The sequence below is a fragment of the Chinchilla lanigera genome, unplaced genomic scaffold, assembly GCF_000276665.1.
Source record: "Chinchilla lanigera isolate Chin_1 unplaced genomic scaffold, ChiLan1.0 scaffold00077, whole genome shotgun sequence".
Classification (NCBI taxonomy): Eukaryota; Metazoa; Chordata; class Mammalia; order Rodentia; family Chinchillidae; genus Chinchilla; species Chinchilla lanigera.
The window spans coordinates 6,122,186-6,149,571 of record NW_004955478.1 but is presented as its reverse complement, the minus strand read 5'-3'; the positions used below and the strand labels follow the sequence as shown (position 1 = coordinate 6,149,571).

The window sequence follows — 27,386 nt, the reverse complement described above, 5'->3', positions numbered from 1 at the left end:
ATCCATCCATCCATCCATCCATCCATCCATCCATCCATCCACCTATCCATCCATCCATCCACCCACCCATCCATTCATCCATCCACCCATCCAACCATCCATCCATCCATCCATCCATCCATCCATCCATCCATCCATCCACCTATCCATCTACCCACCGATCCATCCATGCACCTACCCATCTACCTATCCATCCATCCATCCATCCATCCATCCATCCATCCATCCATCTATTCATCCATCCATCCTTCAAGCCACACATGCATCTTCTCCCTTCCCAGTCTCCTCTCTTCAATCAACCAGTCCAGCACACCTAAAATACATGCCCTGAGAGTCATTCTTTTCTTCCAAATAAAAATCTTCTGAAAACACACAGAAAAGGTCTTCTGAAACACAGACCTTCTCTCCTTCTCTCTCCATACCTTCCTGTGAGCAGTTACATCCATGCCCATGGTTACACTCCTGTGCCCAGGCTGACAGCTCCCAAGTCTCTTATCTTTGGTCCTAGTGCTCCCATGAGCCCCAGGCCCTGCCCTCTAGCAGTCCTTCTATAGATGTTCAGATATCTCACAGACACCTCACACCCAGCATGTTCCTCACTGTCTCATGATCTTTGCCTGAACCCGCTCCTTCTCCTGTGATCCGTATATCGCCGATGGGACATGCCATTCCTCGGTGCCCAAGCAAGCAACTTGCCCTCACCCATGACCCCTTCCCAGCAAGCCCAGTCCTAGTCCCGTTGAGTTTTCCCCCGCAACAGCCCTTGAATCTCACCGCCCCCCAACCATTACTGTGCTGCCTCATCCTGGTTGGGGCCACCATCCCCTCTGCCCTGTGCTCCTGGGACAGTGTCTTCTTGGGTCTCCCCACTTCCTTTCCTGTTTCCTTCCTGCCTCCATTCTCCAGAGTGGATGTTCTAACACCCACTCTGACCACAGCACCTCTTGGCTCAAAATCCTCAAGTCAATAAGATGACCTCAGGTGCCTTCCCCACCTCCCCTCTCATCACGTTTCTCTTCACGTCCACCGGAAGATGTTCAACACTTCCCTGCCCCTCGTGCCTCCTCCTCTGTCCCTCCAGGGCCCTCTCCGTCCCACTCTAGCCTCACTTCCTGCCTGCTCCCTACTCACCCCTTAGCTCACTTTCTGGTCATTTCCCTGAGCAGCCCTCGGTCTGGCCCTTTTGGAGGCAGTGATGCTGGCACCCAGAGCAGAGCTTGCTCGATATAGCGACTCAGTGAATGGACAACCTGGGGCTGGTCCAGAAGACAGGTCTGTGCTGCAGGGGCTCCATGGGCCCGGGCTCTTGGGATGTGGTAGCTGAGTGTGGGGACAGTCGCCTGAGGGTAGCTGAGGGCTGGGGCTCAAGGGACCATTGCTCAAAGATAGATTGGATTTCTTTTTCGTGACAAAGCATGGACAAAGTTCCTTCAACAGGGATGTCAGCACCACTGGGGGCTGGGGAGGGAGTAGTGGATGTAGAGAGTGAGGAGAAGCCTTGGCTCCCACCCCAGCTCTGCCCAGGGAGAGCCGGCCAGGGCGCCTGCACTCCGAGAACTCTTCAGCTCTTCTAGGAGGTCATGGGTGGGTCTGGGATTATCCAAACACCCCTCTAGCTCTGACTCAATTTTGTTCAGGTCACGGATTCGACTTGTCCTGCTGGCAGTGCCAGGGACTGACCCACAGCCCTGACCAGGACTTTCTGGAGCAGAGCTGCTCAGGAGTTAAATATCAAAAGTCTAGCATGCATGCAAGGAAAACAAGACAACTCACCTGAGAGGATAAAGAAGATGCCGGAAACAAAGGCCAGTATTGTCCGGTGGGGACGGATGTGTCCTATGTTGCTCAGAATAAACCCGATGAACATGAAGAAGAGGCTGACCAGAGGGAACGGTGTGGCTGAGCGAATCATTTCTAATCAAGAAGACAAAGGAACAGCCTGTCAGCCGCCAGAGGCCCTGCTTGCTGGTACTTATCCCAGGCAGTGTGTGGCCCTGCTTACTAAGCCCTCACGGTCCTAACCTGCATGAGTTCCCAGGACCTGTGCCCCGTAGGACTGAGGACCTCTCAGAGCGGGCAGGGTTTTTGTTCCTGCGGCAAGCTGGGAGGCCTGCCTTCAACTGTCAACGTATTCTGGGCCCCCATCTTCTCCGTGAGGCATGCATTACTTTCCTCCAGGGAGTCTACTTTGTCTGTGGATACAGCAGCTGTGGAAGGGCCTGGTCACATCATCTTGCTTCCTCTCCCCAGGATTCTTCATTTCCATGGGCAAGGGGCTGCTTTGGGTGGCACAGAGGGCAGTAACTGCCTTCTTCAATTTATAATTTCATGGGGATCAGTTCTGTTGTATAATAAAGAATTTTTCTGACCCAAGCGTGGTGGTGCAGGTCTGTTTGGGAGGCTGAGGCAGGAAGATTGCGAATTTAGCCCAGGCTGGGCAATTTAGCAAGACCCTGTCTCAAAATAAAAAAAAGGGCGGGGGAAGTAGCTTTGTGTGTGAAGGCCCTGGGTTCAATCCTCAGTAACACACATGCACACACGCAATGTCTGGTCTTTGTCCAGGTGACAGGAGTGTCTTTGTTATTCCTGCCGGGTTGTTGCTGATGCGCACGTAAAGGATGCTGCTACCTTGAGCTCGGACAAACTTTCTTTCTAGTCATCAGACCCTAAACAATACAGCATGGCAACTGCTTACACAGTATTTACATTGCATTCAGTAACGTAAGTAATACCTAGCAATGATGTAAAGTATAGGGAGGATGTGTATAGACTATACGCAAATATGATGCTATTGATATAAGGGACTTGGGCATTCCTTGAGTTTTGTATGTGCAGTGGGCTCTGGAACTAACTCCTTCATGCACCAAGGACTTGTATCAGACTTGTAATTGTATCTCAAGTTCACTCTGGAGTCAGAACCACCACTGGTGAGGTCAAGGTCAAGTCAGTGTTGTTGCAGTACAGAGAGATCTGTTCATTTCCTTGGGTACGAACACATTTCTCACTTGCCGGAGTCATGACTGTGAGACTCCAGCAACTCATTTCCTCCACTGGAAAATTAATTGGAAGAGCAAGCTCTAGTGAACCCAGGCCTGCACATCCAGCTGAGACTAAGACATTAGCTCTTTTTTGTTTTGTTTTGTTTTATTTTTGAGACTGGGTCTTGCTATGTAGTTCAGGCTTGTCTTGAGCTCACTATGTAGCCCAGGCTGGCCTCAGACTTGTGGTGATCCTCCTGCCTCAGCCTCCCAAGAGCTGGGATTACAGGCACACACTACCGTGCCCTGCTAGGAGCTAGCTCTTGGGAATATGCTGGTCACCCTGATTCTTCCCCTTGCCCTGTTCCTCTCTGTCCATCCAGTGGTCCAGAGCAGAACATTGAAGACACCTACTTAGAACATTGACTGTGGACTCAGACGTGAGCTGGGAGTTCATGGGCATTACATATTCGATGGTGAAGCAGCGTCCTCGTTCTTCACCTGTGGAGACAAGAGTTACATACGTTGCCAGACTCTTCTTGAAAGTGGATTTGAGGTCAGCACACTCAAATGGAATTTCCAAGTGTTTCTATCTTTGACCCACAGTGTCTTTGTACCTAGGTTGGACACAAACCCTAGGAGGTTTCAGGATGGGAAACACTTAGGAGTTTCTCTGTCCCACTGTCCATGAGGTGACACAGAGAAAACCTAAATCAGGCCCTTCCCGCTGATGGCCCTGGCCGGTGGCCCACGGCATGGGTGGAAAACGTGTCCTTATATCACGTCCTTCTAAGAGGGTGGATCCAGGCACCAAGAGTCGCATGGGAAGAGGTCAGCACTGCGGCTCCACACCGAGGGGACATCTGGTGCCACCTCATTTCTTCTGGGCAGAGGGGACCGATGATGCATGGTGCATGGCTGATTTAGGTTCATGAAGGCGGATGTACTTGAACAAAGCCTCAAAGCTTTGTCAGCCTCTTTGGAAACCAGATCTGGTGACTTCAGGTTTGAGGTTCAGCAGAAAGCAAGGCCACACAGTCTGGAGCAGTGGGAGCTAAGGGTGGAGCTGGGTGCTATTCATTCCCAAAGCGTCCCCCTGCTAAATTTCACCCAGCCACCATCCATCCCTAAGGCCTTGCCATAGAGCTGTGAGGAGCAAACCTGCCTCCTCCCAAGTACACGTGGGTTACAGGGCACCACCAGGAAAAGCCCAGGGACTCTGCTGTGGTTGTCTTGGCCTGCCCAGTCTTACATCTAGGCCCATGGCCGTGCACCCGGCGAGGCTTTCTGTGTGTGGGCTCATGCGGGACCAGGATAACGGGATAAAGAGAAGAGCTCCTGGAGAAGCAAGTCCCAGGGTTCCAGAGAAGCTCATGGAGGCCTAGATAGGCAGTCTCAAAACAGAGCTGAAGGACCTGCATTGGGCTTTTCTCTGTGTCATTTCATGGACAGTGGGACAGAGAAACTACCGAGTGTTTCCCATTCTACAAACTAGTGGGCACAAGTGAGGCTGAATGAAGGAGCGTTCCCTAACTGGCCGGGACTTTGCTTCCTCATCCGTAAAGCAGAAACAAGTCCACCTTGCAGTGTTGTTGGAAGGACCCCAGGGGACCCACAGCTGTAGGACCGAGAGGCATTAGAGTATAGAAAACCTGTGTCACGTGATTCTCCTGCAGCCCTGGAGGCGGGGCATGGTGAAGGCGGGCCTTGGGGAGGACGGGCTTGTCAAATGGATGTTGCAAATCATGGTAAGAGCTTGTGAAAATCACCAGGGGCAGGGCTGGGGATATAGCTCAGCGGCACAAGCTCCTGCCTAGCAAGTGCAAGGTCCTGCATTCAATTCTCAGTACCAAAAAAAAAAAAAAAAGAAAAAATCACCTGGGGCAAATTATTGCCTTCAGCATCTCTCCCCAGGGAAGAACCTCTTGGTCAGGCTGTCCTGAAGGCAGGGCCACCCCCCAACCCAGGTGCTTTTACCTGCCAGGAAGCAGACTCGCCAGAGGCCCGAGTGCAGGGACATCCTGACTTCCGTGCTCTGGTTCTGGGGCAGGACCACGCCCTCCTCCAGGTAGAGCCAGTAGTCAGTGCTGACAGCGATGCCCAGGAGGCCCAGGCCGCAGACGGCGAAGACGCTGCTCAGCAGGGTCAGGGCCTTCCTCCCGCAGGCGCTCATCTTGCCGGATGCTCGAGGGTGGCCAGCAGCACGCAGCGGGCTCTAGGGCGAGCAGCGAGAGTGAGCAGGTAGTGGGGGAGGGGCCGGGGGAGCAACAGAAGTCACCCCGCAACCCAGCGGGTGCTTAAGGACCACCAGATCCGGATGCCAGGCCACTCAGCAGAGGGGCCACCTCCTCCCTCTGCCTCTCAGGAACTCACAGCTTTCTCTTCAGGCCACTGCAAGGGCCCCCTTGTCCTCTCTGAGTCCTTCTTGCTGTGTATTATTATTCATTCATTCAATCATTCATTCACTCAGCAACCCACTGCAGCAGACATGGGAACTACAAAGTTGAACCTGATGCCTTCCTTGCCCTTTAAGAGTTCTCCATCTAGGAGAACATAAACACCCCCAAAGCAGTCGAGTGCAGCCCAGTGAGGGCCATGGTAGAGGCAGCAGGCAGGAAGAAGGGCAAAGAGAGCTGCCGGTTGGCCTCCCCCGTGCTGAGAGGGGTTCTGAGGCTCAGACGCTCTCCCACAGCAGCAGGCTCCAGAAACGGAAGCAGCAGCCCCCTTGGGAAGAAGCAGCGGGGCGGAGAAGGGTTTTGGAGGGAAGCATCTAACTCATGCGACTAATCGCTTGTAGCGCTGGGTTGACGCAGTAAAGAAGCCACTCTACAGGCCAAGTTCCACGGGCCTCCTTAATCACCTGAGTAGAAACGCTTCCAGGTCTGTCTGCTGAGTACTACGTTGGCAGAAGCTGGCTGTGAACCAGTCAGAGAGAAGCTGAGAGCTCGTCCCTGCTGCCCGCCAGGCACTGTTCTGGGAGCAGGGAAACAGTGGCGAATCAGGCAGGGGGTGCCAGCTCCAGACCTCGGACCCCGCTGGTGGGTTCTGAGCCCAGGCTGCCACCTGGGATCACCAGGGAGCGTCTATAAATTCCAGGCAACTCTCAAACAGATTTGGGTTCTGCTGGTTTCCACGAGGCCCTGAGCTATGGTATTTTTAAAATGCTCCCAGGTAATACTAATAAGAAACTCAAGATAATGATTGATCTTACCTATTGAAAGTGTGGCCCAGGGGCCAGCAGCATTAGTTGGCTGGAAAAAAGCAGAATCTCTGGCCTCCCCAACTTTACAAATCAGAATCCTCATTTTTAACACAACCCAGGTGAGCTGTCTGCCTGCTGAATTCTGGGAAGCACTGTACCAAGCACACAGGTGGTGGAGGGGGCATCTCCTGAGCCATCTGTAGAAAAGTGCGGGCCTGTGAGGGGGGTAGCGCAGACAGCGAGTGTCACCGAGCCAGCCCTGCTGCTGGCATCCTTCAGTATCACAAAGCCAGGGATTTTGAAGTAGGATGTTACTGAGTTCAGGAGAAAGGTACAGCAGCCCTGGTGAAGTCTGCCAAGCCTAGGATCCTGTTGACGTCCCAGAGGCCCCGCCGAGGGATGGTGTCGTGTCTCAGCTAGGATTTGAGGCGCAGGTAGATATTGAGACAGCTCAGCAGGGACAGAAGCTGCGTTTGACAACAGAGCTCAGCTGTCTGTAGGAAGGGAGAGTGGGAGAGATTGGTGCTCTTTCTCTGACGCGGGGTGTGCTGCCCTAAGTCCACAGCACCAGCTGTGCTCTGGCCCACGCCTGTGCGAGAATTGATGTATCTCCCGGAGGAGCCCCACATGGGCTTGCTGGAGGTGTGCGCATGTGCATGCCACTTGTGTGCAAGGCAGGGAGCATAACCCTCCATGCACCGGCTTAAGGAGGAAGGGACAAAGGAAACAAACAAGAGAGTCAAAGGTAGAACGATAGTTCTATGGAATATTTTTTAAAAAGGAGTGGGGGATTCTGCTTAGAAAAAGAAACTTGGGAAACACTGCATTAACTCTTGAAGAATCACACTCCACGTTATGTCAAAGTATGTTTGGCTTTGCTTATTCCAGAATTTTCCAAAATTCCTTCACCTCAAGATGGCATCCCGTTCCGCAAGACCCACTTTGGGAACCCGCGGCTCCCAGCAGAGTAGGAAGACCGGCTCTGCCCGCCCCACGGTTGCTGGGGATGACGCAAGGGCAGATGTGACTGCCTGGAAGTCTAAAGTGTGAGCCTGGTGTGAGGTCTTATTGTCGGGCAGCGGTGGACTGAGCCTGCTTCTTGTGGAGCAGACAGATCAGGGCTCCTGAAATACAACGGCTGCTGCCTGCCGGAAGCTGTGCAGCCAATTTTAATGTTAAGCTTGGCAAAGAGATGAGAAAGATTCATGTCTTGGGGATTTGGGGAGATGCAAGCGGAGAGCGGTTGGACCTGAATCTATAAAAGCAAAACATAAAGGAAGAGGTTGAAGGTGACCGCGCCTGTCCAGCTCTGCAACGTCAGACCCCAAAGCCTGCAGCGCTGTTAGGAAAACCCCAGGAGTCTTAGCCCTCGAGTTTGTAATAGCTTTGTGAAACTCCACACGGGGTGAAAATAGCAGTCTTACCATTGCAAAACTATATGTATGCTGTTAATATAATTTATACATTTATGTATTATGTCATCATGTTTATTTATGAATAAGTAATATTACTGACTGAGTACTGGTTAACTATAAGGCACTGTCCGAAGCCCTTTATGTGCCATATCTCACCAGGACCTCACAATGACTCACAAGTAGACAGAATTAGCGCCATTTCATGGATGAGGAAAAAGGGTTTGAAGATGTTAAGTAGCCTACAGGCAATCGTAGGTGAGGGGCAGACTGTGGATTTAAACTGGATCTCACTCCAAAGCCTGTGCCTGGGTGATACCACCCTTTGCTGAAGAAATAAGTGGGTTCCAGGAGTGTCGAGATGAAGCAGGTCACTTAGGCAATCTAGAAATACGTAAGACACAGTATTTGGAAATTTTTCTAAGTGGCTACGTGTTACGTAAGGGCCATCGCTTTATGCTTTGGGGCTTCTTGAGGGTTATCATGGGGGAGACCTTCTGGTATCAGTTTCATAGTGACTTGGCAGTTCCGATTCAGAGAACCACCTTGTAGGGGGCAGGAGTAATATTTCCCTCAATCTTCACATGAGGTAATGAAGTTTCAGGTGATGGGAGATCACCCCACTTGCTGCTTGGAGAGATAAGGACTTGACAGGTGAATTTTTTTTTTTTTTGGTCTTTTTGATACAGGGTCTCGCTATGCAGTTCAGGCTGGTCATGAACTCACTTTGTAGCCCAGGCTGGCCTCAAACTCAAAAAGATCCTCCTGTCTCAGCCTCCTGAGTGCTGGGATTACAGGCATGTGCCACCACGCTTGACAGGTGAATATTATGAATATTATCAATGCTTAGCCAATACTCTTTTCTTTGTGTTGCATGGAACATAACACGGGAGATGAAAATTATCTGTATTTTCCCTGTCTACACACAATACTGTTTAATATCTTACTTTAAGGCTGTCCAGCCATGTATCACCTGCATGACTGTGAAGGTGTGTGTGCACATTCACCCAACCAAAATCTTCAGGAGGCTGCTAGGAGACGCTCTGGTCAGGAATGGACTGTTAGTTCCAGCATAATCAGAAGAACTTGTGCAGCCTCTGCTTCTTGCATAGATGCTTCTCCATCTCGTGATGTCCATCCTTCTTCTACATGCATATGATTTTTGGATGGGGAGGCAGACTTTTTTTATAAGCTGCCACTACACAAGAAAATGTTTACACTATAACGTTCAGCAAACAAATCTGTCTGTAAAACCACGCATTTAATGTAAGCCTGACTGTGAGAAAACTTAGACTGGGAAGAAATAAACCAAAATGTTGACCACAGTTCCTTCCAGATAATAAGATTATATATGTTTTATGCTCTATGTACTTCTCCGTGCTCAACAAGGCTTCCAAAAGAATGTGTATTATTTCTATAGCCAGAGAAGAAAACTAAACTTAAGATTAGAGGTGTCAGTTCTCAACCACTGCCGTCATAAGCAAAAACACAGGGCTCCTGCTAATTCCTGGGCTGAAGATATCAAAATGCAAGGTCACCTTCTAGAAACTGGTGCTTAGAAGCTCAGCAGCTTTGGGTTTTTAAAGATGATTACCCAATGCCATTACCTGTAAGTATTAGCTTGTTAATTATCAGGAATTAACAGTAGCTAATTATCATCTGTGACTAGCAATTAGGGGGAAATGTCATGGGGAGATTAAATCACTAATAGCACATTTCTCTGCCTGAGTCAATAATAGAAGGACTTGCAGTGAGGTGCTTTGGGATTCAGAGCTAGGTGAGGTTACAGGTGCATGTGAAAGCCCAGCTATAGGGCTAGAAGAAGGATGGATGCAGCTTCATTGGAAAGGAGTAGACAGAAAGTGGAAGGATAGTCAAATGCAGACACCTTGATCTGTTTCCTACAGATCTAGAGAAACCCCAATAGTACTTTGATGAAGAAAGGTTTGGGAAATAAGGATTCTTCACCAGGCTTCCGAGCCAGTGGCAGCAGGTGCTCCTGTGAGCTGATTCAGTGACTCAGTGGCAGCTTGGCCAGCACCCAGCAGGATTAGCTGGTGATCAGAGGACAGCCCCGGTGGTCTGGCCCTGCCTACTCCCAAGATGCCATTCCCCTTTATCTTCCATGGTGGTTCACAGATGTTCTGACATTTCTCCCATTGAGAAGCGGGGTCCATGTCTCCTCCCCTCGGGTCTAGGCAGCTTTGTGACTGTGTTGATCAATAAAATATATGGAAATGGTGCCAGGGACCTTCTGAGATTGGCTCACAAGACAGGCAGAGGCCAAGTGCAGTAGCAAACACCTGCAATCCAACGTATTCAAGAGCCTGAGGCTGGACGATTGCAAGTTCAAGACCAGCCTGGACAACTTAGTGAGATCATGTCTCAGAATAAAATAAAAAGGGCTGGGGGGTGTAGCTCAGTGATAAAGCATTTCTGGGTTCAATCCTCCAAACCCCACCCTTCACCAGTGTGAAAAAAAAGAAAGAAAGAGAGAAAAAAGACACACACACACACACACACACACACACACACACACAGGAGCAGCTTCCTCCTGGTCTTCTCAGAACTCTGGTAAGAAGTCTGTCTACCCTGAAGTTGCCATGGTTTGCACCAAGCTCTATCAATCATAGTGCTATTTGTCGACATTAAGCTCTGGATGACTCTTTATTGTAGGGGACTGTCATTTGCATGGAAGTACATTTAGCAGCATCCCTGGCTTCCATCCACCCAATGCAAATTGCACCCCCAGGTTTTGACAGATAAAAATGTCCCATTGGGGGCAAAATCAGCCCTGGTTCGGAGCACTGCTTTAGAGGCTAAGTGCAGATACTGTTTGATAGCCCCCTAGGTTCGAGCCAATAGCCAGGACGGGCTGCCGGTCATAGGACTGAGGCACCCTGGATGGATGGTGAGCCCAGCTGGGCCTTTGGATGACTGCAGCCCAGCCGATGTCTCCCTGCACCGGTCTGAGAAATCAACAGCAAGAACCGCCCAGCTGAGGATTCCTGAATTCCTGATTCCCCCACATCATGGGGAAAACAAAACCATCGTTGTTTTACACCATGATTTTTTTTAGGTAACTTGATACACAGTAGAAGTTACCAAAATAGCTTCCTATTCACTTAATTAGCATCTCCTCACTCGAGATATGCTGTAAATCCAAGGTGTGACTTTTCACAGCGTGTACCTGAGTGACAGAGGGCCTGAGGGTCATGGTTTAATCCGTGGAATTCAGTTAATGTAGGAGTGATTGGCACATAGGATCAGACACATCTGAGTTGGCTGTGGGCTCTTCTATGGAGCCAGCATCCTGAACAAGCCACACCCCTGCTCTAAACCTTAGAGTCTTCACCTGTACAATGGAGATAACGTCAGAGGAGTTATTGTGGGGATTTATGAAAGTGTAATCAAACAAGGATGGGCGACATCTTGCCCTCTCGGTACAGTGCTGGAATAAGGAAGTAATATAACTCGATACCCCAAGGTTGGTAAATGCAGAGAAGAATTTAATAACGTGAATTTGCCTCACAAAGGGGAAAAATGACCCAGTTTTTTCTCCTCTCCATCTACCTTCCAGCCTTCTCCTGGTCATGGCAGCTGCTCCCTGCAGCATTTTCTTCTTTCTGTCTCTTTCTACTTCTAACTCCTGTCTCCTGTCTTACCTCCATATCAGTCAATTGGAGGAACTTGGGTTCTCTCATATGAAGAGGTAATGTCCCTGCGTAATGATGTAGAATGTCTTCCTGCTGGGTAGTGTCATCTAGAGACAGTAAATATAGCACAGCTGACATATAAAGTGCTTACTAGGTGTCAAGCACAGCAGGAGCCTAGCATCCAAATGCAATGTATCACCTCAAGTCTGGAGACCTTAGTGTCGTCATCCACCTGCTCTCCTCATTTATTCCTTCCTGTTAGAGATACGGCCTTCCATCAAGCGGCCATGAGCCTGTTGGCCGGGGAGCTGATGAGGGGTCTGTTTTTCCTGCTTGTCCCACCAGCCTCCCCCACATTGTTGACGCTCACTGGAGAGTTTGCGCACTGCTGGCTGAGGATTCACTGTCCTTTGACAAAGGCAGGATCCAAGGAGTATGCTCTGCATTTTAAGCACTCTGGCTCCAAGATGAGGAGCAAAGCCACAGTGAGCCTGCCTGCCAGGATTTCAGGCTATGGAGCTCTGGCACTACCCTGTCACAGTGTCCCCAAATCTCCTGGAGTGGAGGTTATGTCTATAAAACTCCTCATCCTTCATTTGGCAGGAGGTAACTGATGGGCCCATTTCCATAGGGACCAAGTGGCACCATGGGGAACTAGCAAACATCACTGCTTTTGTCAACAGAAGTCCAGTTGGAAAGAAAGACAATCACGACATTGTTGAAGGTCCAGCAAGATGGCTTATAACACATCTCCGATGTTTCTTTAAAACTGTGGCTGTGGCCAACTAGTTAAGTGCAAGAGTCGCCTAATCTGTAGCACTAGCCAAATAGCAATAGTGGTAATCACTTCATGAGTATTATTTTCTTTGCAGAATTTCTCTATGTAAGCTCATGTATACATAAAAAGTGGGACCATACAGTACATGCCGAGTGTAGTTTGATATAATTTTACTTAATAGCATCAATATTTTCTGCAGTATTTTTAGTAGCTTCATAATACATATTCTTTGATTTGCATATATCAAAACTATTTCCATATTATGGAGCAGCTAAGTTTTTTTCTCTAAAAATTTCCCTATTGCAAACAATACATAAACACATGTACTGCTAAATATCTGTAGGCATCTGTAAGCATTTTTTTTCAGGATAAATTCCTGCAAATGGAATTTCTAAAGGAACGAGCCATTTTAGCACTGAGAGGTGTAGTCAGACCTGCACGGAAAGGCTCAGAGGTATTTCTACCCTTGCTACCCTAAGCACAACCAAGATTCTGGTGTGCAGATGCAGAATTCCACTCTACCTCCATACAGAAGAGCCCTCCCCTCTTTCCACTGAAAAGCTGGCACCCGGGCTCTGCTCAGCTGATTGCTGTTGGCTCCATCAGTCAGATTTGCTATATTAAGACTCCTAGGCTTATGACAATGCTCAAGGAAATGCTGAAGCTTCCTCTGTACAACCAATGTCTTCTACTGCACTATGGTTTTGATCTTAAATGGCTCCCAAAGGTCCACATGGTAAGGGCTTTGCCCCCAGGTGGTGCTATGGGGGTGTCTTTAAGAGGTGAGTCCTGGTAGAAGGTCTTTAGGTCAGTGAGGTGCATGCTCTTGAAGGGGATTTGGGGACCCCGGCCTCCTCTTCTCTCTCCTTCTTTTGCTTTTGGCCCTCAGGTGAACATTTTGTTCAGCCATGTACTGTTGTCATGCTGTGCTGTCACAGCCCAAGAGGAGGACCAACCAACCAGAGAATGAAACCTTCACAACTGTGAGACAAAACAAACCTTTTCCCTTTTAAGTTGATTAGCTCAGTTATTTATTATAGTAAGTGAGAGCTGACTAATGCAACCAGAGACTTGAAACTTTCTGAGATGCATCTTTGACATCACCTGTCCAAGATGTAAACATATGGATGCCCTGGTCAATATCAGCTGGGAAAAAAAATCACCATTAAAAATAATCTTAATGTTGTGATAAATGGTTGGTAACAAAAATTATATATATATGGCCATATATAAACTGTAGACAGCTGGAAAATGTAATGCATGAAAAATAATCTGAATAGCAAAATGGTAAACTATTGGAGATAAATTTACTAAGTTACATGCTAGTACTACATATAGAAAATCTTAAAACCATTGAAAACATAATAAAAGGTTGATAAGTAAGATATCACATTTTTTAGATAGAAAGACAATGTCATAAAAATGTCAAATCTCTGCCACTCTGTGAAATCAGTGAAATATGTTCCCTTTAGAAGACGACACATGCCTCTGGGGTTAATCTAGAGAAAGAAACATTTGCCAATAGCTAGGACAACCCTTTAAATATGAAGATAAATGTGTAGGAAATACCAGATATTTATGTTTATGATGCAACTATAACAATTAAGACAGTTTGATCCTGGTAAAAAATTAATCCATCAATGGAAATTTTAAAAAGCCATTTCTGGCTGTGATTAAGCAACTTGTTAAAAAGCCATTCTGGCTATGATTAACCAGTGTGTATTAGATCAATCATCCCGCTGAAAATACTGAATCTGAATAGCAACAAATCTGAATAGCAATAAAATGGTAAAATTTTGGAGATAAATCTACTAAGTTACATGCTAGTACTACATATAGAAAATCTAGTACATGCTAGTACTACATATAGAAAAACAATCATATAAAATGTAAAAAGTCTGTTGGAGGACATTGGAGAGCAATCAAGAAAAACAAGATTTTAGAGATCAAAAACTGAAGATAAAGGGAATACATTGAGGTGAGCTTGACATTTTGTCCAGCTTTTCCAACTGAAGTAAAGTATGTGCTGGCTTGTATGGAGTGCGGGTGTGAAAGGCGGGGCAAAGGGCTGTGCAGATCTCACAGTAGAATCACGGTGTAGAGTCAGAATGAGCATTCAGAGCTTGTCAGTGAGAAGCATCTGGCTAATAGCTCAAGCTTTCAAATGAGGGACCTGGCTGGGGAAGCTCATGTTGTAGGTCAGTGGTGGTGAACCTAGGGCATGTTTGCTGCAGCTGGTTGCTTGTATCACTGAAAGTTCTGAAATGTTCACCCTCACTGTAGGTGAACATATAACAGAGGAGCCTTCAGAAAGACTGAAACCCTTCTCCAAACCAGTTGAATTTATGATGATGAAGGCAGTCTTGTTCAAAAGGAAAACTAAGCCCCATCTTGGGAAAGGCAATACTACTGAAGGCTTCCACAATTTTCTGTAGAAATGTCTAGCATTTAACCAAAAATTATCAGATAATCTCAAAAGGCAGGACTAACCCAAAAAGAAAAACACAAGGCACAGGAAGGATGAAAATCATAACATAGAATTATGACACTTTTAATGTATTTAAAAGAATCATCCATTTAGACTTTCATACCCAGTAAAACTATCCTTCTTACTGAAGGCAAAATAGAAGTTCTTTTTCAGACAAACAAAAATTGAGGATGGGGCTGGGGATTTAGCTCAGTGGCAAAGCACCTGCCTGGCAAGCACAAGGTCATGAGTTCGGTTCCTGGTACCGGAGGGAAAAAAAAAACAAAAAACAAACAACAAACAAACAAAAAAACAAAAACAAACAAACAAACAAACAAAAAACAAAAAAATTGAGGAAATTTGTCATCAGCAGACTTAAAGCAAAAGAAATGCTAAGTGGATTCTTCAAGCAAAATGATGTAACCCTGAAGCAAAGAAATGTCAGATAAAAGAAGGAGTAATGGAAAGGGCAATTATGAAGGTAAATGTAAATAATTTGTGAGCATAAAAATGAATATTACCACTTGTGCATTTAAAACATATGTAGAATTACTCTGCAACCAATGTGCTTTTTCTTCTGTGACTAGTTTTAAGATTTTTTTTCTCTTTATCTGTTGAACTGAGTAATGATAGAAACATAACTTATCAAACCTTACTGGGTAAAGGAAAATTGCTGGGTGATGGAAGATTATTGCCTAAAAGTATACATCAGAAAAAAGAAAGGCTGAACATGAAATCACTGCTCAGGTCAAGAAGATGGAAAAGGAATTCAAATGAAAGTTTCCTTTCTCTAAAACAAGAGGAAGCAGAAATTAATAAAATAAATGCAATTAATAGAATAGCAGAACTTAATGAAAGGAAAATAAACATAAGAAAATCCATCATTAGAAGTGCAAAACAGAGAGAGAGATGAGGAGAGAGAGAAAGGTTGTAAGATACAGGTGCTCTCATATAGCTCTGTGAGAGCTCTGCCTTTAGTGTAGCTCTATTTAGGGACAGCCACCAAGACCTAGTAATTCCATGGCTAGGATGGTACTCTATGGATATAGCAATAAAAGTATGCTGAGATACATGTGGCAGGATACCTTTGCTGTACTATATGCAATCACAAGACACAGCAACACCTTATATGACCAATGCGTGAGAAGGAGCTGGATAAATAAATTAGGATTCACTATGTAACGGGGCACTCTATAACTATGAAAAATGAAGCAGCTCTGTCTATTCAATATGGAAAGCTCTTCAAGGTATATGAAGTGATAAATGTAATAATGCAGGAAATTATATATAGCATGATATTCTTGAGTAAAAAAATCTAGTAACATACATTTTATACATTAGATGTGTATATTACTTATATATAAAGGAGTGATGGAAAACTATAGGGAATCTTTACATTTTAAAAAACTGATTACAGTAAAAGATACATTGCATTAACCTCCCTCCAAAAATACTCCTCCTCACTTTGAATACACTTATCCCATCATTCTTGCCATTTTCTGAAACAGTTCCGGAAGTCCTCCTTCATGTCTTTATGAGATAGAATAAAAAATACCGTGAATGCTGCTGCCGAAAGCTGTGCAACAGAAAGGCAGGTTCATAAAACATTAGTGTGTCCTCACCCACCTTATTTACCGGGTCTGGCACCTCCCCAAATCCAAAAGGACCATGAAAGGTAAATGTTTTGAATCAGTTCAAGATATTGAGGCAGCCACAACACGGCGACCAAACGCTCATGAGAGAGACTTCCAGAGCTGCTTCGGGAAGTGGTGAGGATGACAGGACGATGGGATAAGTGTGTTTTAGGCAAGTGGGAGTATTCTGAGGATGATCGATGGCAATGTGTGTTTCATACTGTAGTGTTTTTAAAAAATTTAAATGCACGTGGTATTTTTTAACCACACCATGTGTGTATTATAAGTTAGATATGGGGAGAGAGAGAGATCCTTAGGATGACGGCTTGGAAGTGACAGAATCTGGACATACCTAGGCGTGTCTAGCCTCTCACCTCAAGCTGTGTTAGCCCACGCCTCTGCCTGTGCCTCTACCTGTAAAGAAATAAAGAACAGGGTTGGGGACGTGGCTCAGCAGCACTTGCCCCGCACGCCCTAAGCCCTGGATTCCATCCCACCCCTACCACCCCCCAAAAGGAAAGAAAGAAATGAAAACTAGCTCTCTCTTCCATTAGGTCATAAGTTAAACAAATTCTGCCTCTTGTCTCCAACAAGCAGAGGTGAGTTCTTGAACAAACACGACTCTTCTTGGCACTTTCTGCCCCCTGACGGGAGACTCCCACACTCCCACCCCACCATTCGCCATATATAGCAAGTACGACCTTCTCCTCTGTCCTGCCAGGTCACAACTTGGGCACACTGGGGACCCCAGCAGCAGAAGACACCCAACAGTCTACCAAACACCAGCCCTGCAGTGAAAAAGAGCTGCCACCCCAACTTCCGCCTCACCGGAAATGGATTTTTATTTTACAGCATTGTGTGAAACCAAAACACCTCTTTGAACAGGCAGGATTTCACACTTCCTTCTTCCTTTACGTTAAAGACAATGCTGACGAGGGCTGCGGACTGTGTAATTGGATTACAGGAAGTCTTAATCGTTGGCAATTACAGCTGTCTCCTTTCACACCTTTTCCTGATCACATCTCCTGCAACTCTGGCTAAGCATCCAACACTCCCTTCCCCTGTGGCCCTGGGTGCAATGAACGCCAGCAAGAGATGGAAAACAATTCTGTACCCTGTGTCTTAATATATGTAGACAGGAACAATATTCAGACTTGGCCTAATTCTGGTGACATCGCCGTCTGTCACTGTTCACTGTGGGAGCCCGTGCAGACAGTGGCTGGGTGTCCCCTCCCTCAGCACCTGAAGGTGCCACATGCATCTCTTACTGAGCCCTTTTTGGCCTCAGCAGACCAGGTACCATGGACCGGGGCAGGACACCTGCCAGACACTGCCCCAGCAATTTACCCATGTTAATTCACCAAATCCTCCCGATCCTTTGTAGTAAAATTAAAATGGAGATGATAACAACAATACTTCTTCATAGAGTGTCCAAGATGAGTGAACTAATACTCATAACAAACATAAAACAGAACTCTGGATGGACATACTAGAAGTGCATATAGACTTTGCTGTATTAATGTTTTGTTTTTTTTCCAGTACCGGGAATTGAACTCACGACCTTGCGCTTGCCAGGCAGGTGCTGTGCCGCTGAGCTAAATCCCCAGCCCCTGTATTAATGTTTTAAGGCACTCTTTCTGCTTCTCTTTGTTTCCTTCTGTGGATTTGAGTTACCACTTGATGCCATGTCTCCAATACTGCTTAGTTCTCTTTTCATCTGCTTTGCACTGTTACGTCAAATATATTTCAATTCCGGGAAAGACCAACAGTATAATTATAAGCATATTGTTTTATACCTGCAGGGGAAGAAACATGCAATGATATATATATATTTTGTAATTACTTGCATTATTCTCCTGATGTTGTGGTTTTTTAAAAATTTTTCTTTCATGGGCTTTCGAATTATGTCTGGTGTCACTTGCCTTTAGCCTGAAGAAACTCCTTGAGCATTTCTTGTCAGGTTCTTCTTCCAGCAATAAGTTCACTTAGTTTTTGGGTTATCTTTACCCCATCTTCATATTTGAAAGATAAGTTTTTCGGGCTTTCAGATTCTTGCTGCTTTTGTCTTTCAACCTTTAAAGTGGTGGCTTCATCCTTTCTCCTTTTTTGAAGTGCTAGGAGTCGAGCCCAAGGTCCTCACATGGAGCTACATTTCCCCCTCTTTAATTTTTGCTGTTGTTTTGAGACAGGGTCTTGCTCTGTTGCTAAATTGTCCAGGCCAGGCTTGAACTTGCAACCCTCCTGCCTCAGCCTTCCAATGTGCTGGAATTACAGGTGTGAGCCACCGCCCAGCCTCACTGCCTTCTTGACTTCAGTGAGGGGAATCATTGTCCTCTTGTTCTCTTGCAGCTTTCAAGATTTTTTGGTCTGTGACATTTTGACTATGATGTGTGGCTTACTTCACCTTAACCACAGTTTAATAATTGTGTTTAGTTGCCACCCAACTTTATAGGTGACAGGGTGGAGACACAGTAGCGAACACATTTGTGCAAGGTCTTCCTAATAGAAAACGAGGAAGCAGGGATTTGGTTTACTTTTTTTGGTACCGGGAATCAAACTCAGGACCTTGCACTTGCCAGGCAGGTGCTGTGCCACTGAGCTACATCCCTGGCCCAGGAGCAGGGATTTGAACCCAGGAATCTGCCCCATAATCCACTGTGCTCAGCTGTCTCTTGCTCATCTCTCGGCCTGGCTCTTGTGGGGCTGCGGCGATCAGTTGTGACACACTGCTCGGGTTCCCCTTGGGGAACGCTCCCTCTGGAAGAGCAAAGATTCTGGACAAACAAGCAGAAACTTGGAGCTAGTTTCTTCCAGCATCATCAGCTTTTTGCCTAAGCTAAGAGGGTCAGAGATGTCAGGTTCTTTATTCCTTGGGCTTTTGTATCACTGGTAGATGGACAAACGGGCTATTTCCCTGCTTGAGATGGTGATTCTAGGGAAGGTGCAGAGAGAAGAGGGGAGGAGAAGTACAGAGAGGCAGCTGAAGAGGAGATAGAGGAAGAGGCAGTGGAGGAGGAGGAGGAGGAAGGGGAGGAGGGGGAGGTGACACAGTGATTTTTTGTACACTAAATTACTCTTGATCGATCATGCCCAGCCCCAACTCCATGTTTAGTGTCAACATTTAGGTCTCGAGAGAGAAACCTCTTTTTCTGTTGATTCTTTCCTCAGGGGAGAAGGGGAAGGAGCGGTAGGGAGCCTGGGGAGAGAAACCAGTCTGGCTTTAGAGAAGCCCCGCCCTCCAGAGACAAGGGCTGTGGACTGCGGAAAGAGGACTCTCGCAAGATGCTCAAATGTGGCCTTGCGGGGTTACAAAGCACGGGGATGCGCTTCTATAAATACCTCCTCCCCGCACACCACTGGAAATCAGGAAACTGATGGTGTGAAGGACACAGGCCTGGGCCTCCCCACTCGCCACCACTCTGATCCCCACCCTCCTCCCACATGCCCCAGCCCTGCCCTGTTGGGTCCCAAGGGTCAGCTTGAGAAGCCAGGCAGGCTTGCGGGGGCCCAGGAATGCCACCCTGGGGCCCTGAGCCAGCCCCCCGAATGTGGGTGCAAAGAGGAAAACGGTGTCCTAGCCACCGGAGGGCCGGATGCACAGGAAAAATCAGCCTCAGCAGGGCTGGTGTGTTTCTCTGAGGAGCTAGTGCTCAACTTGGTGTTTTTTGCCGTTCTGACCACCTTGTGGCTTAAGACAAAAAGATGCTTGAGTGAACCTGAGGCCCTTCGGGGCATGCCGCTATGTGTGAGGAAGCCCAAGGCCATTGGTGACACCTGGGAGGTGGCTCCACGGTCCCGCTCCAAGTCTATGCCCCCGCAGATGCCTCACGACTCGAGAGATGAAATCCAGGTGTGTGTAGGGTTTGACGGAGATCTTAACCTCTCCTGACTGCATGACAGAACGGAAGGCTGAGGAGAGAGACTGCGGGACTGAGATGGGGACGTTTGCTTTTCCCTGGGCCCTTGGGAGATGGCTGATGACAAGGCGGGGGAAGGCAAGGAGCCGCTGCCCTCGCCTCACAGCACAGAGCTGCTGGGCATCCAAGTGCGTTGGTCCGGAAAAGTAAGCACAAGGCAGGAGAGGCGTGAACCACAGCCCGGCCACACGGCTCCAGCACTCACTCACTGCTCAGTGCGGAATCCCAGCGGGCCCGTGGGATGGGGGCCGGTACAGACGTGTGGAGGAGCAGCCTAGGGTGGGTTGTATGGCTCCCATGCCTGCAGCAACCATCGGAAGAGCTGGGGCCCTTGGGCAACACGCTCAGGCTCTAAGTCTCATCAGTAACCCAGGAGCGGGGCACGATGGCATATATTTATAATCCCAGCACCTAGGGAGGCTGAGGCAGGAGAATTACAAGCTTGAGTCCCACCCGGGCAACTTTGTGAGACCCTGTCTCTCAATAAATAAATAAAACGGTTAGGGATGTGGCTCAGTACAAAGGCCCTGGGTCCAATCCCTAGTGCAATCATCATCATCTTCATCATCATCATCATCATCATCATCATCATCATCACCACCATCTAGCAATGAGCTTCGCTACAGAGTGGTCATGAGAATGGCATGATGTATGGAGGCAGAGCTGACCGCTGAGGTGGGTAAATCTGGTGTAGCAAGGACTAGGCTTGAGACGATAGTGCTTATAGGGTGGGGGCAATGGGTGAGGAAGCTTGTATGCATCCTTTTAGCTCAAAACCAGCCTTGGTGGCTGGGTCCAGATGAAGGAGTGGGACGGGAGGCTCAGGACTTTGCAAAATAGAGTAGCCCAGAGCCCTCCAGAAAGTGCTAGAGAGGAAAGTGTCAGCTTGCAAGAGGTCGGGTCAGGAAGTGAGAGGAGGGAAGGGAACGCATGCCCTAGACCTCTCCCAGGAGCAGGGGGCCTGGCACCTGGGGGCAGGACACAACCTCAAGCCTGTACGCAGAGGTGCCCAGTTCCTGCTGCCTGTTGATGTCACCTGGGGAGATTTTTTTAAATGCCAAAGCTGGATTGCTTCTAAGACAGCACATCAGATGCTGTGGGGATTGGCTGGGACACCAGCGTACCACCAAGGCGATTCCAATGTGCAGCCAAGGTTAAGAACCACTGGCCTACATGGAGATCCTCGCAGGCCTGGAGACATACACCCCACACTCAGGATTTGATTTCAGCTTGCTTTGGACTAAAACTGAATTGTCTAATACAGTAGCTGCTAGCCTCGTGGGGTTCCTCAGCCCTCGAAATGCAGTGAGCTCAAACTGCGATGTACAGAAAATATAAAATACACACCAGATTTCCAGTGCGACCAAAAAAGTGAAATATTTCATTAATGACCTTTAAAGTATTGATTACATGTTGAAATGGCATATTGGGCTAAATAAGATGTATTATTAAAAATAATCTTACCCGTGTCTTCATACTTTTTTAGAGTGGTGATAAGAAAATTTAAGGCACAATCATACGACTTACATTCTATTTCTGTCAGACGGTGCTGGTTTAGAGACAATTCAACTGAAAAATGTGTTACCTGTGTTTCTTCTATTTGTTAGTTTGTTTTGCCTGGTGTTGACAGTGATTTGCTTTACCCCATGGTTTCATTTAGGTAGAATTCTTCCCACAGCAAGAATAATGGCAGCAGTGGAGGACTTTTTAATGGTCCCTTGGGTCAGGAATGGGGAAGAGGTGGGGAGGCCAGGAGCTGCCCTGTGGTGAGGGATCATTCTGCATCTTGACTGTATCAATGTCAGCATCTTGGTCATGATACTGGGCTATAATTTTTCAAGATGTAGCCATCAGAGGACGCCGGGCAAAGGGTCCATGGAATCTCTATTTCTTACAACTGCATGTGAATCTACAGTTATCTCAAAACAAAGGTTTAATCATTAAAAAAAAAAAATCACCTCCAAAGCAGTAACTTTCATATCCTGTTAGCAGGACCATCAAATACTGCTGTTCTTTTGGTTGAAAAATTTGGTTGAGGTTTAAGCACTTTCATTTCTCTTGGTTCCAACAATTCTACTCTAGGAATTTCTGCCCAGAAAACAAATATAAATATAAAGTACAAAATACACAAAAATGTTTATTCACTGTTTTTATAATAGCACACTTATAATAGCAAAATACTCAAAACCACCAAAATGTCTTTCTGTAAGAGAAGAACTATATGACCTATGGTTTATCCACTCCAGGTGCTATTACATAGTCATTGATGGAAAATGTTGATGAGATAAAGTAACCAAAAAAAAAAAAAAAGTGTAATGTAATACAATAATTTGCTTGATGATTTGTAAAAAAAAAAAGACGAATGTGGAAGCATTAATAGCAGTTGCTTTGAAAGGATTATGATGATTCTTTCTTTCTACTTTGCTGTTTATTTTTCTTTAATGAATGTTTACAACTTTTCTTTAAATGACATAATTAGCTGTCTATTGTCAGGGTCGTTGCTCAACCAGAGAAGAGGGGGGTAGCCCCTTCGCTAGGGGCGGGTAGCCTGTTGGTGGAACATGGTAGTGCAGTCTGGAGTCTTGAATTGCCTAAAGCACTGATAAAAGAGATCACTTGTTGGGGTGTCAATTGTGGACAGATTTAAGTCCCCATTCCTGTCCTCAAGCTACTCAGAGATTTGTTGTTAGAAGAGTAGAAAGAAGAATCTGAAACATCATGACATATGTGAACTCTGGCAAGATGCTTAAGCTTTTTCATTCTCATTCAGTAAAGACAATAATGGAATCCCAGTACATGGGCAGGAGGGATGAAATGGCATGGCTCACAGTGACCTACATATTTCAGTGGGCAATACCAAATTGTTCTCCAAAGAAGGTGTACTACCTGTAGGATGAAGGAGTTCTCCTTTGGCCTTGTCAGATGTATTAATTTTTATCAATCACTGAGAAAAAATTATTGTCACCAAAACCTGCATTTCCATAATTAATAGTGATATGATGAATCTTTTTATATTTAGTCTTATTCCTGCTCCCTTTTCTGTGCAAATGCCTGTTCACATCTTTTCCCCATTTTTTTCCTCTTGAGTTCATCTTTTTTTTCCTTATTAAATTATGGGGGTTCTCAAAATAGTCAAGATATTAATTATTATAATTTATGTGCTAAAACACTTTCTGTACAGTTCATAACTTTTCTATTTACATTCTTTATGCTATCTTTTGGGAAGGTCGTTGTATTATTGTCATTTGTATGTTAATCTTATATCTAGTAACTTTGCTGAATAAAAGTCTCTTGAATTTACTGTGCAGGTGATCATGTAGCCTGTGTACATGAGCAGTTCTGTGGCTTTTCATTCTACTTTTTACACGCCATATTTCTTTTTCTTGTCATATTATTTGGGAATTTTGGGACATACAAAGGATGATAATGATATATTGTCTGATTTAGAAAAAGATGGTTTTAACAACTCCCCATTGAATTCATATTTGTTGGAAATATGGTGAAATGAAGACAAGAAAGTTCTCTGTTGCTGCTAGTTTGATAGGAGGTTTTGTGTTTTGCAATCACATCAAATTCTGTCATCTTTCTGCATTTATTAAGATAATATTTATTTTCCCTTCTTTAATCTATTAATGAGGTAAACTATATTGATAGATTTTCTAAAGTTAAACTACTCTGGCATTACTGGGATATGTATTGCTGTGGTTGCCATATATGTAACACATAATTGATTATTTGACATTTATATTAATAAGTAAGGTTGATTTATAGTTTTCACTCATTTGACATCATCATCAGAGTTGTAGTAGAACCACAGTGAGATACAACCACACACACTGGAATGGCTAATATTAGAAATATTGGTACACTAAGTGTTGGTGAAGATATGGAAAACAACTGGAGCTCTCATACATTGTTGGCAAGGATGCACTATGGTGCAACTCCTTTTGAAAGTGGTATTGAAGTTTCTGATAAAGTTAAATACGCACTTGCCACACAGCCCAGTAATCCCACTCCTAAACGACACTCAGAGAAAAGAAAATTTATGTTCATAAAAAGATTTGTAGGTATTGAAGTTTCTGATAAAGTTAAATACGCACTTGCCACACAGCCCAGTAATCCCACTCCTAAACGACACTCAGAGAAAAGAAAATTTATGTTCATAAAAAGATTTGTACTTTTTTTTTCTTTCCAGTACCGGGAATTGAACTCACGACCTTGCACTTGCCAGGCAGGTGCTGTGCCGCTGAGCTAAATCCCCAGCCCCAAAGATTTGTACTTAAGTACAGCTTTATTTATCATAATCCAAACTAGAAACAACTCAAATGTCTAAAACTCATAAGTGGATGAATAAACTATGGTATACAGAATATGACTCTGCAATAAAAAGGAATAAATGATACATAAAACAACACAGGTAAATTTCAAAAGCATTATCTTAAATGAAAGCATCTAGACACAAAAGATGACATCTTGTACTATTCCCTTCACATGAAATTATAGGAAAGGCAAAACTCTAGGAGAGCAGGTCAGTGATGGCCAGGGACGAAAAGCAGATCAGAGGGAAGAGCCTGACTGCATTGGAGGCAAAAAATTTTGGAAGTGGTGAAGATGTTCTGTGTCACCACCACACACTCACTAAACTGCACACCTAAAATTGGTGGATTTTATTATATTTGAATCATGTATTTATTTCTAAAAGTTACCTTAGTTTCCTAAAGAAGTCTGTATAGAATAGTGATTATGGGTTCATTAAAGGTGTGGGTAAAACTTGCCAGTAAAAGCACATGGGCCTGTTTCCTTGCATGGATATATTTTACTTGTATTTTAATTTCCTTAATGGCTACAATATATTTTCTACTTCTTTCTGAGCCACTTTCCAGGAAGCAATCTATATGAACATAAACTCATTATATTCTCTTATATGTTTAAAATTCTTCCTGTATACAAACTTTGGTTTTTTTTTTTTTTTTCATTTCTAATATTGTCTTATGATGCTTTATCTCTCTTTTTTGTCTTGTAACACTGCCACTGTTTTGCCTACTTTGGTCACCTTGTAAGAGAACCAGCTCTGGATTTGTAATTCTTTTTTACTCCATTGTTGGTGATAAGTAACTTGCTCTGTCAGCTTGATAAGCTTCTCGTCCTTCTGTTGTCGCCTTGATTATTTTAAGCACATTGAATTTACTTCCTAGACTGCACACCGTGCTACAGTCACATTCTCAAAGTGCTAATTTCACCGTTTGCTGTCTGTGCCTCCAGGTACACCATGCCCGTATGACGTTTATAATTTTTGTTCTGAGCTCATCTTCAGCTGGGATTTTGTTCCCAGCTGAAGGAAATCTTCTGCCTTCTGGGTCCTCAAGGAGTCGTGAAAAGCAGTTTTGAGTTGATCCAGCCGGGGAAGCTACAGCTTCTATTAGTTCAAGACGTGTTTACATTACATTCTTAGCTCAGGGCTTACTCCTTCCTTGCTGCAAATTTATACTCCACATCTGCGGGTGTCTCAGTCTTTGCCTTTTTTTTTTTTTTTTTTTTAAAGAGAAAAAAACTAACAAAACAACAACGAGGACAAAAATAAAAACAACACAGAAGCAACAAAAATGATACATGACCTCAAAATAAAATGATAGGAATTAACAATGGTTGCTACATTACATACTGTTGTCTTCAAGGAAGTTGCTCAGTCCACCAGATGTAAGAACGCAAGATTGATCAGACAATCAAAGACAATAACAAGTAATTTTGGTTTGGAGGAGACACTACCCCCTTCCTACAGTATCCAGACAGAGGATTACTAAATGCCCTGGAAGGTTCTCGGGCCTGGAGCTGTCAAGTTTCTCAAGCTCCCACACGTGGTGCGCTCACAGTTCATCTTGTGACCCAGGCCCTATCTTCCTGTCACTGGATAGGCAATAAAATTCCATTCTGGAGCTGCTATGGTGCATATCTGAATCCAATACCCCCTAGTCCTCCTGGACATTAGTTCCCATGGTCAAGGCTCTGAGACTGACTTCCTGGAGACAATTTTCTTCTTATAAATACAACTACACATTTTACGACCTTCTTAGGAGCTGGCAGTTGGATGGCAGCATGTCAGCTGCCCTTACTCTGGTGCCCAAACTAGAAGTCTCCAATTCAGTACATATGCCTCATCCCCATCTCTTTCCTAGGGGTGCCTCCAGTCAGCCCTCCCACTCCTACCCCACACTGAGTAGTGGAAGAGAGAAGGGAAGACTGCTAGTTCATTTTATTTTATATTTTTGGTATTTTGAGAAAAGATCTCAATATGTAGTCCAGGCTGGCCTTGAACTCACTATGTAGCCCAGGCTGACCTCCAACTCTCAGGGAACCTCCTGCCTCAGCCTCCCAAGTGCTGGGATTACAGGCGTGCACCAGCACGCCTGGCACATATATGACATTTAACTTGAAAATTAACTAATTTTTAATTTAATTTTCATTTATTTAAAATCAAACTTAAAAATTAACAAAAAAATGTCCTGCTTAGAAAGAACTACAGGATACAGTCAGCCCTCTGGGTCCATGGAGTCTACATCTATGGATTCAATTAATCCCACACAGAAAGTATCTGAAAAAAAACTGCATCTGTATTCAACGTGTAGATTTTTTTTCTTTCCATCATCCCATACACAATATGGTATAACAACTTACATAGCACTAACATTGTACAAAGATTATTGATACCTACGGATGTTGTAAAGCGCACAGGAGGGTGTGCACAGGTCATATGCGAACACTGTGCTATTTTATCTAAGGAACTTGATCCTTGGGGGATTTTGTTATCCTTGGGGGTCCTGGAACCAGTTCCCCCGAGACCCAGAGAGATGACTGCACATACATTTGAAACCGCAGCAGAGGAGGTCAACAGTGAGATTTTTCCCCTCTCCCTAGGATGGATGTTCCCTACTTCCTCCTGGGGCACAAGCCAGCCTGCCCCCGGCTTTGCAATGTTCTATTTTTTGTGTTCCTTATTTAACTATGTCCCAAATACACTGCTAAGCGGAGCGCTCGGTTCCGTGTTTAATGGACGACTGGTCTTTGTGTGCAAACATCCGAGTCACACAAAGGTCTCAGCCTGTGAACTGGGTCCACAAGCCTCCCCCATCAATGTCAGTCCAGGCAGGAGAGGGGACTCCACTGCCCAGGGTGTCACAGGAGAGGGAGCAGCTGACTCCAGGAAGGGCACACCGGGGAGCCTGTGGGCAAGGTCTGCTTGCAGTCAGCTCCCAGGAGCTGAGGGCTGTGGGAGCTGGAGGCAACCTCACTATCAATTTGCTTTCTCAACTCAACCAAACTCTTTATGATCCCTGAACTCAGCTCC

The 27,386-nt window shown here is 45.5% G+C and overlaps 1 protein-coding gene across 1 annotated transcript in view; it reads right to left on the bottom strand.

Annotated features, from left to right (window-relative positions):
* Cacng5 (calcium channel, voltage-dependent, gamma subunit 5) overlaps positions 1-27,386 on the bottom strand; it is a 42,238-nt gene that overhangs the window by 3,106 nt on the left and 11,746 nt on the right. The window contains exons 2-4 of the mRNA XM_005402148.1: positions 4,956-5,193; positions 3,393-3,479; positions 1,774-1,914 (exon numbers count right to left, since the gene is read on the bottom strand). Of these exons, the coding sequence (XP_005402205.1) occupies positions 1,774-1,914; positions 3,393-3,479; positions 4,956-5,151 (424 nt within the window). The 5' untranslated portion in view covers positions 5,152-5,193. The remainder of the gene's footprint in view (positions 1-1,773; positions 1,915-3,392; positions 3,480-4,955; positions 5,194-27,386) is intronic.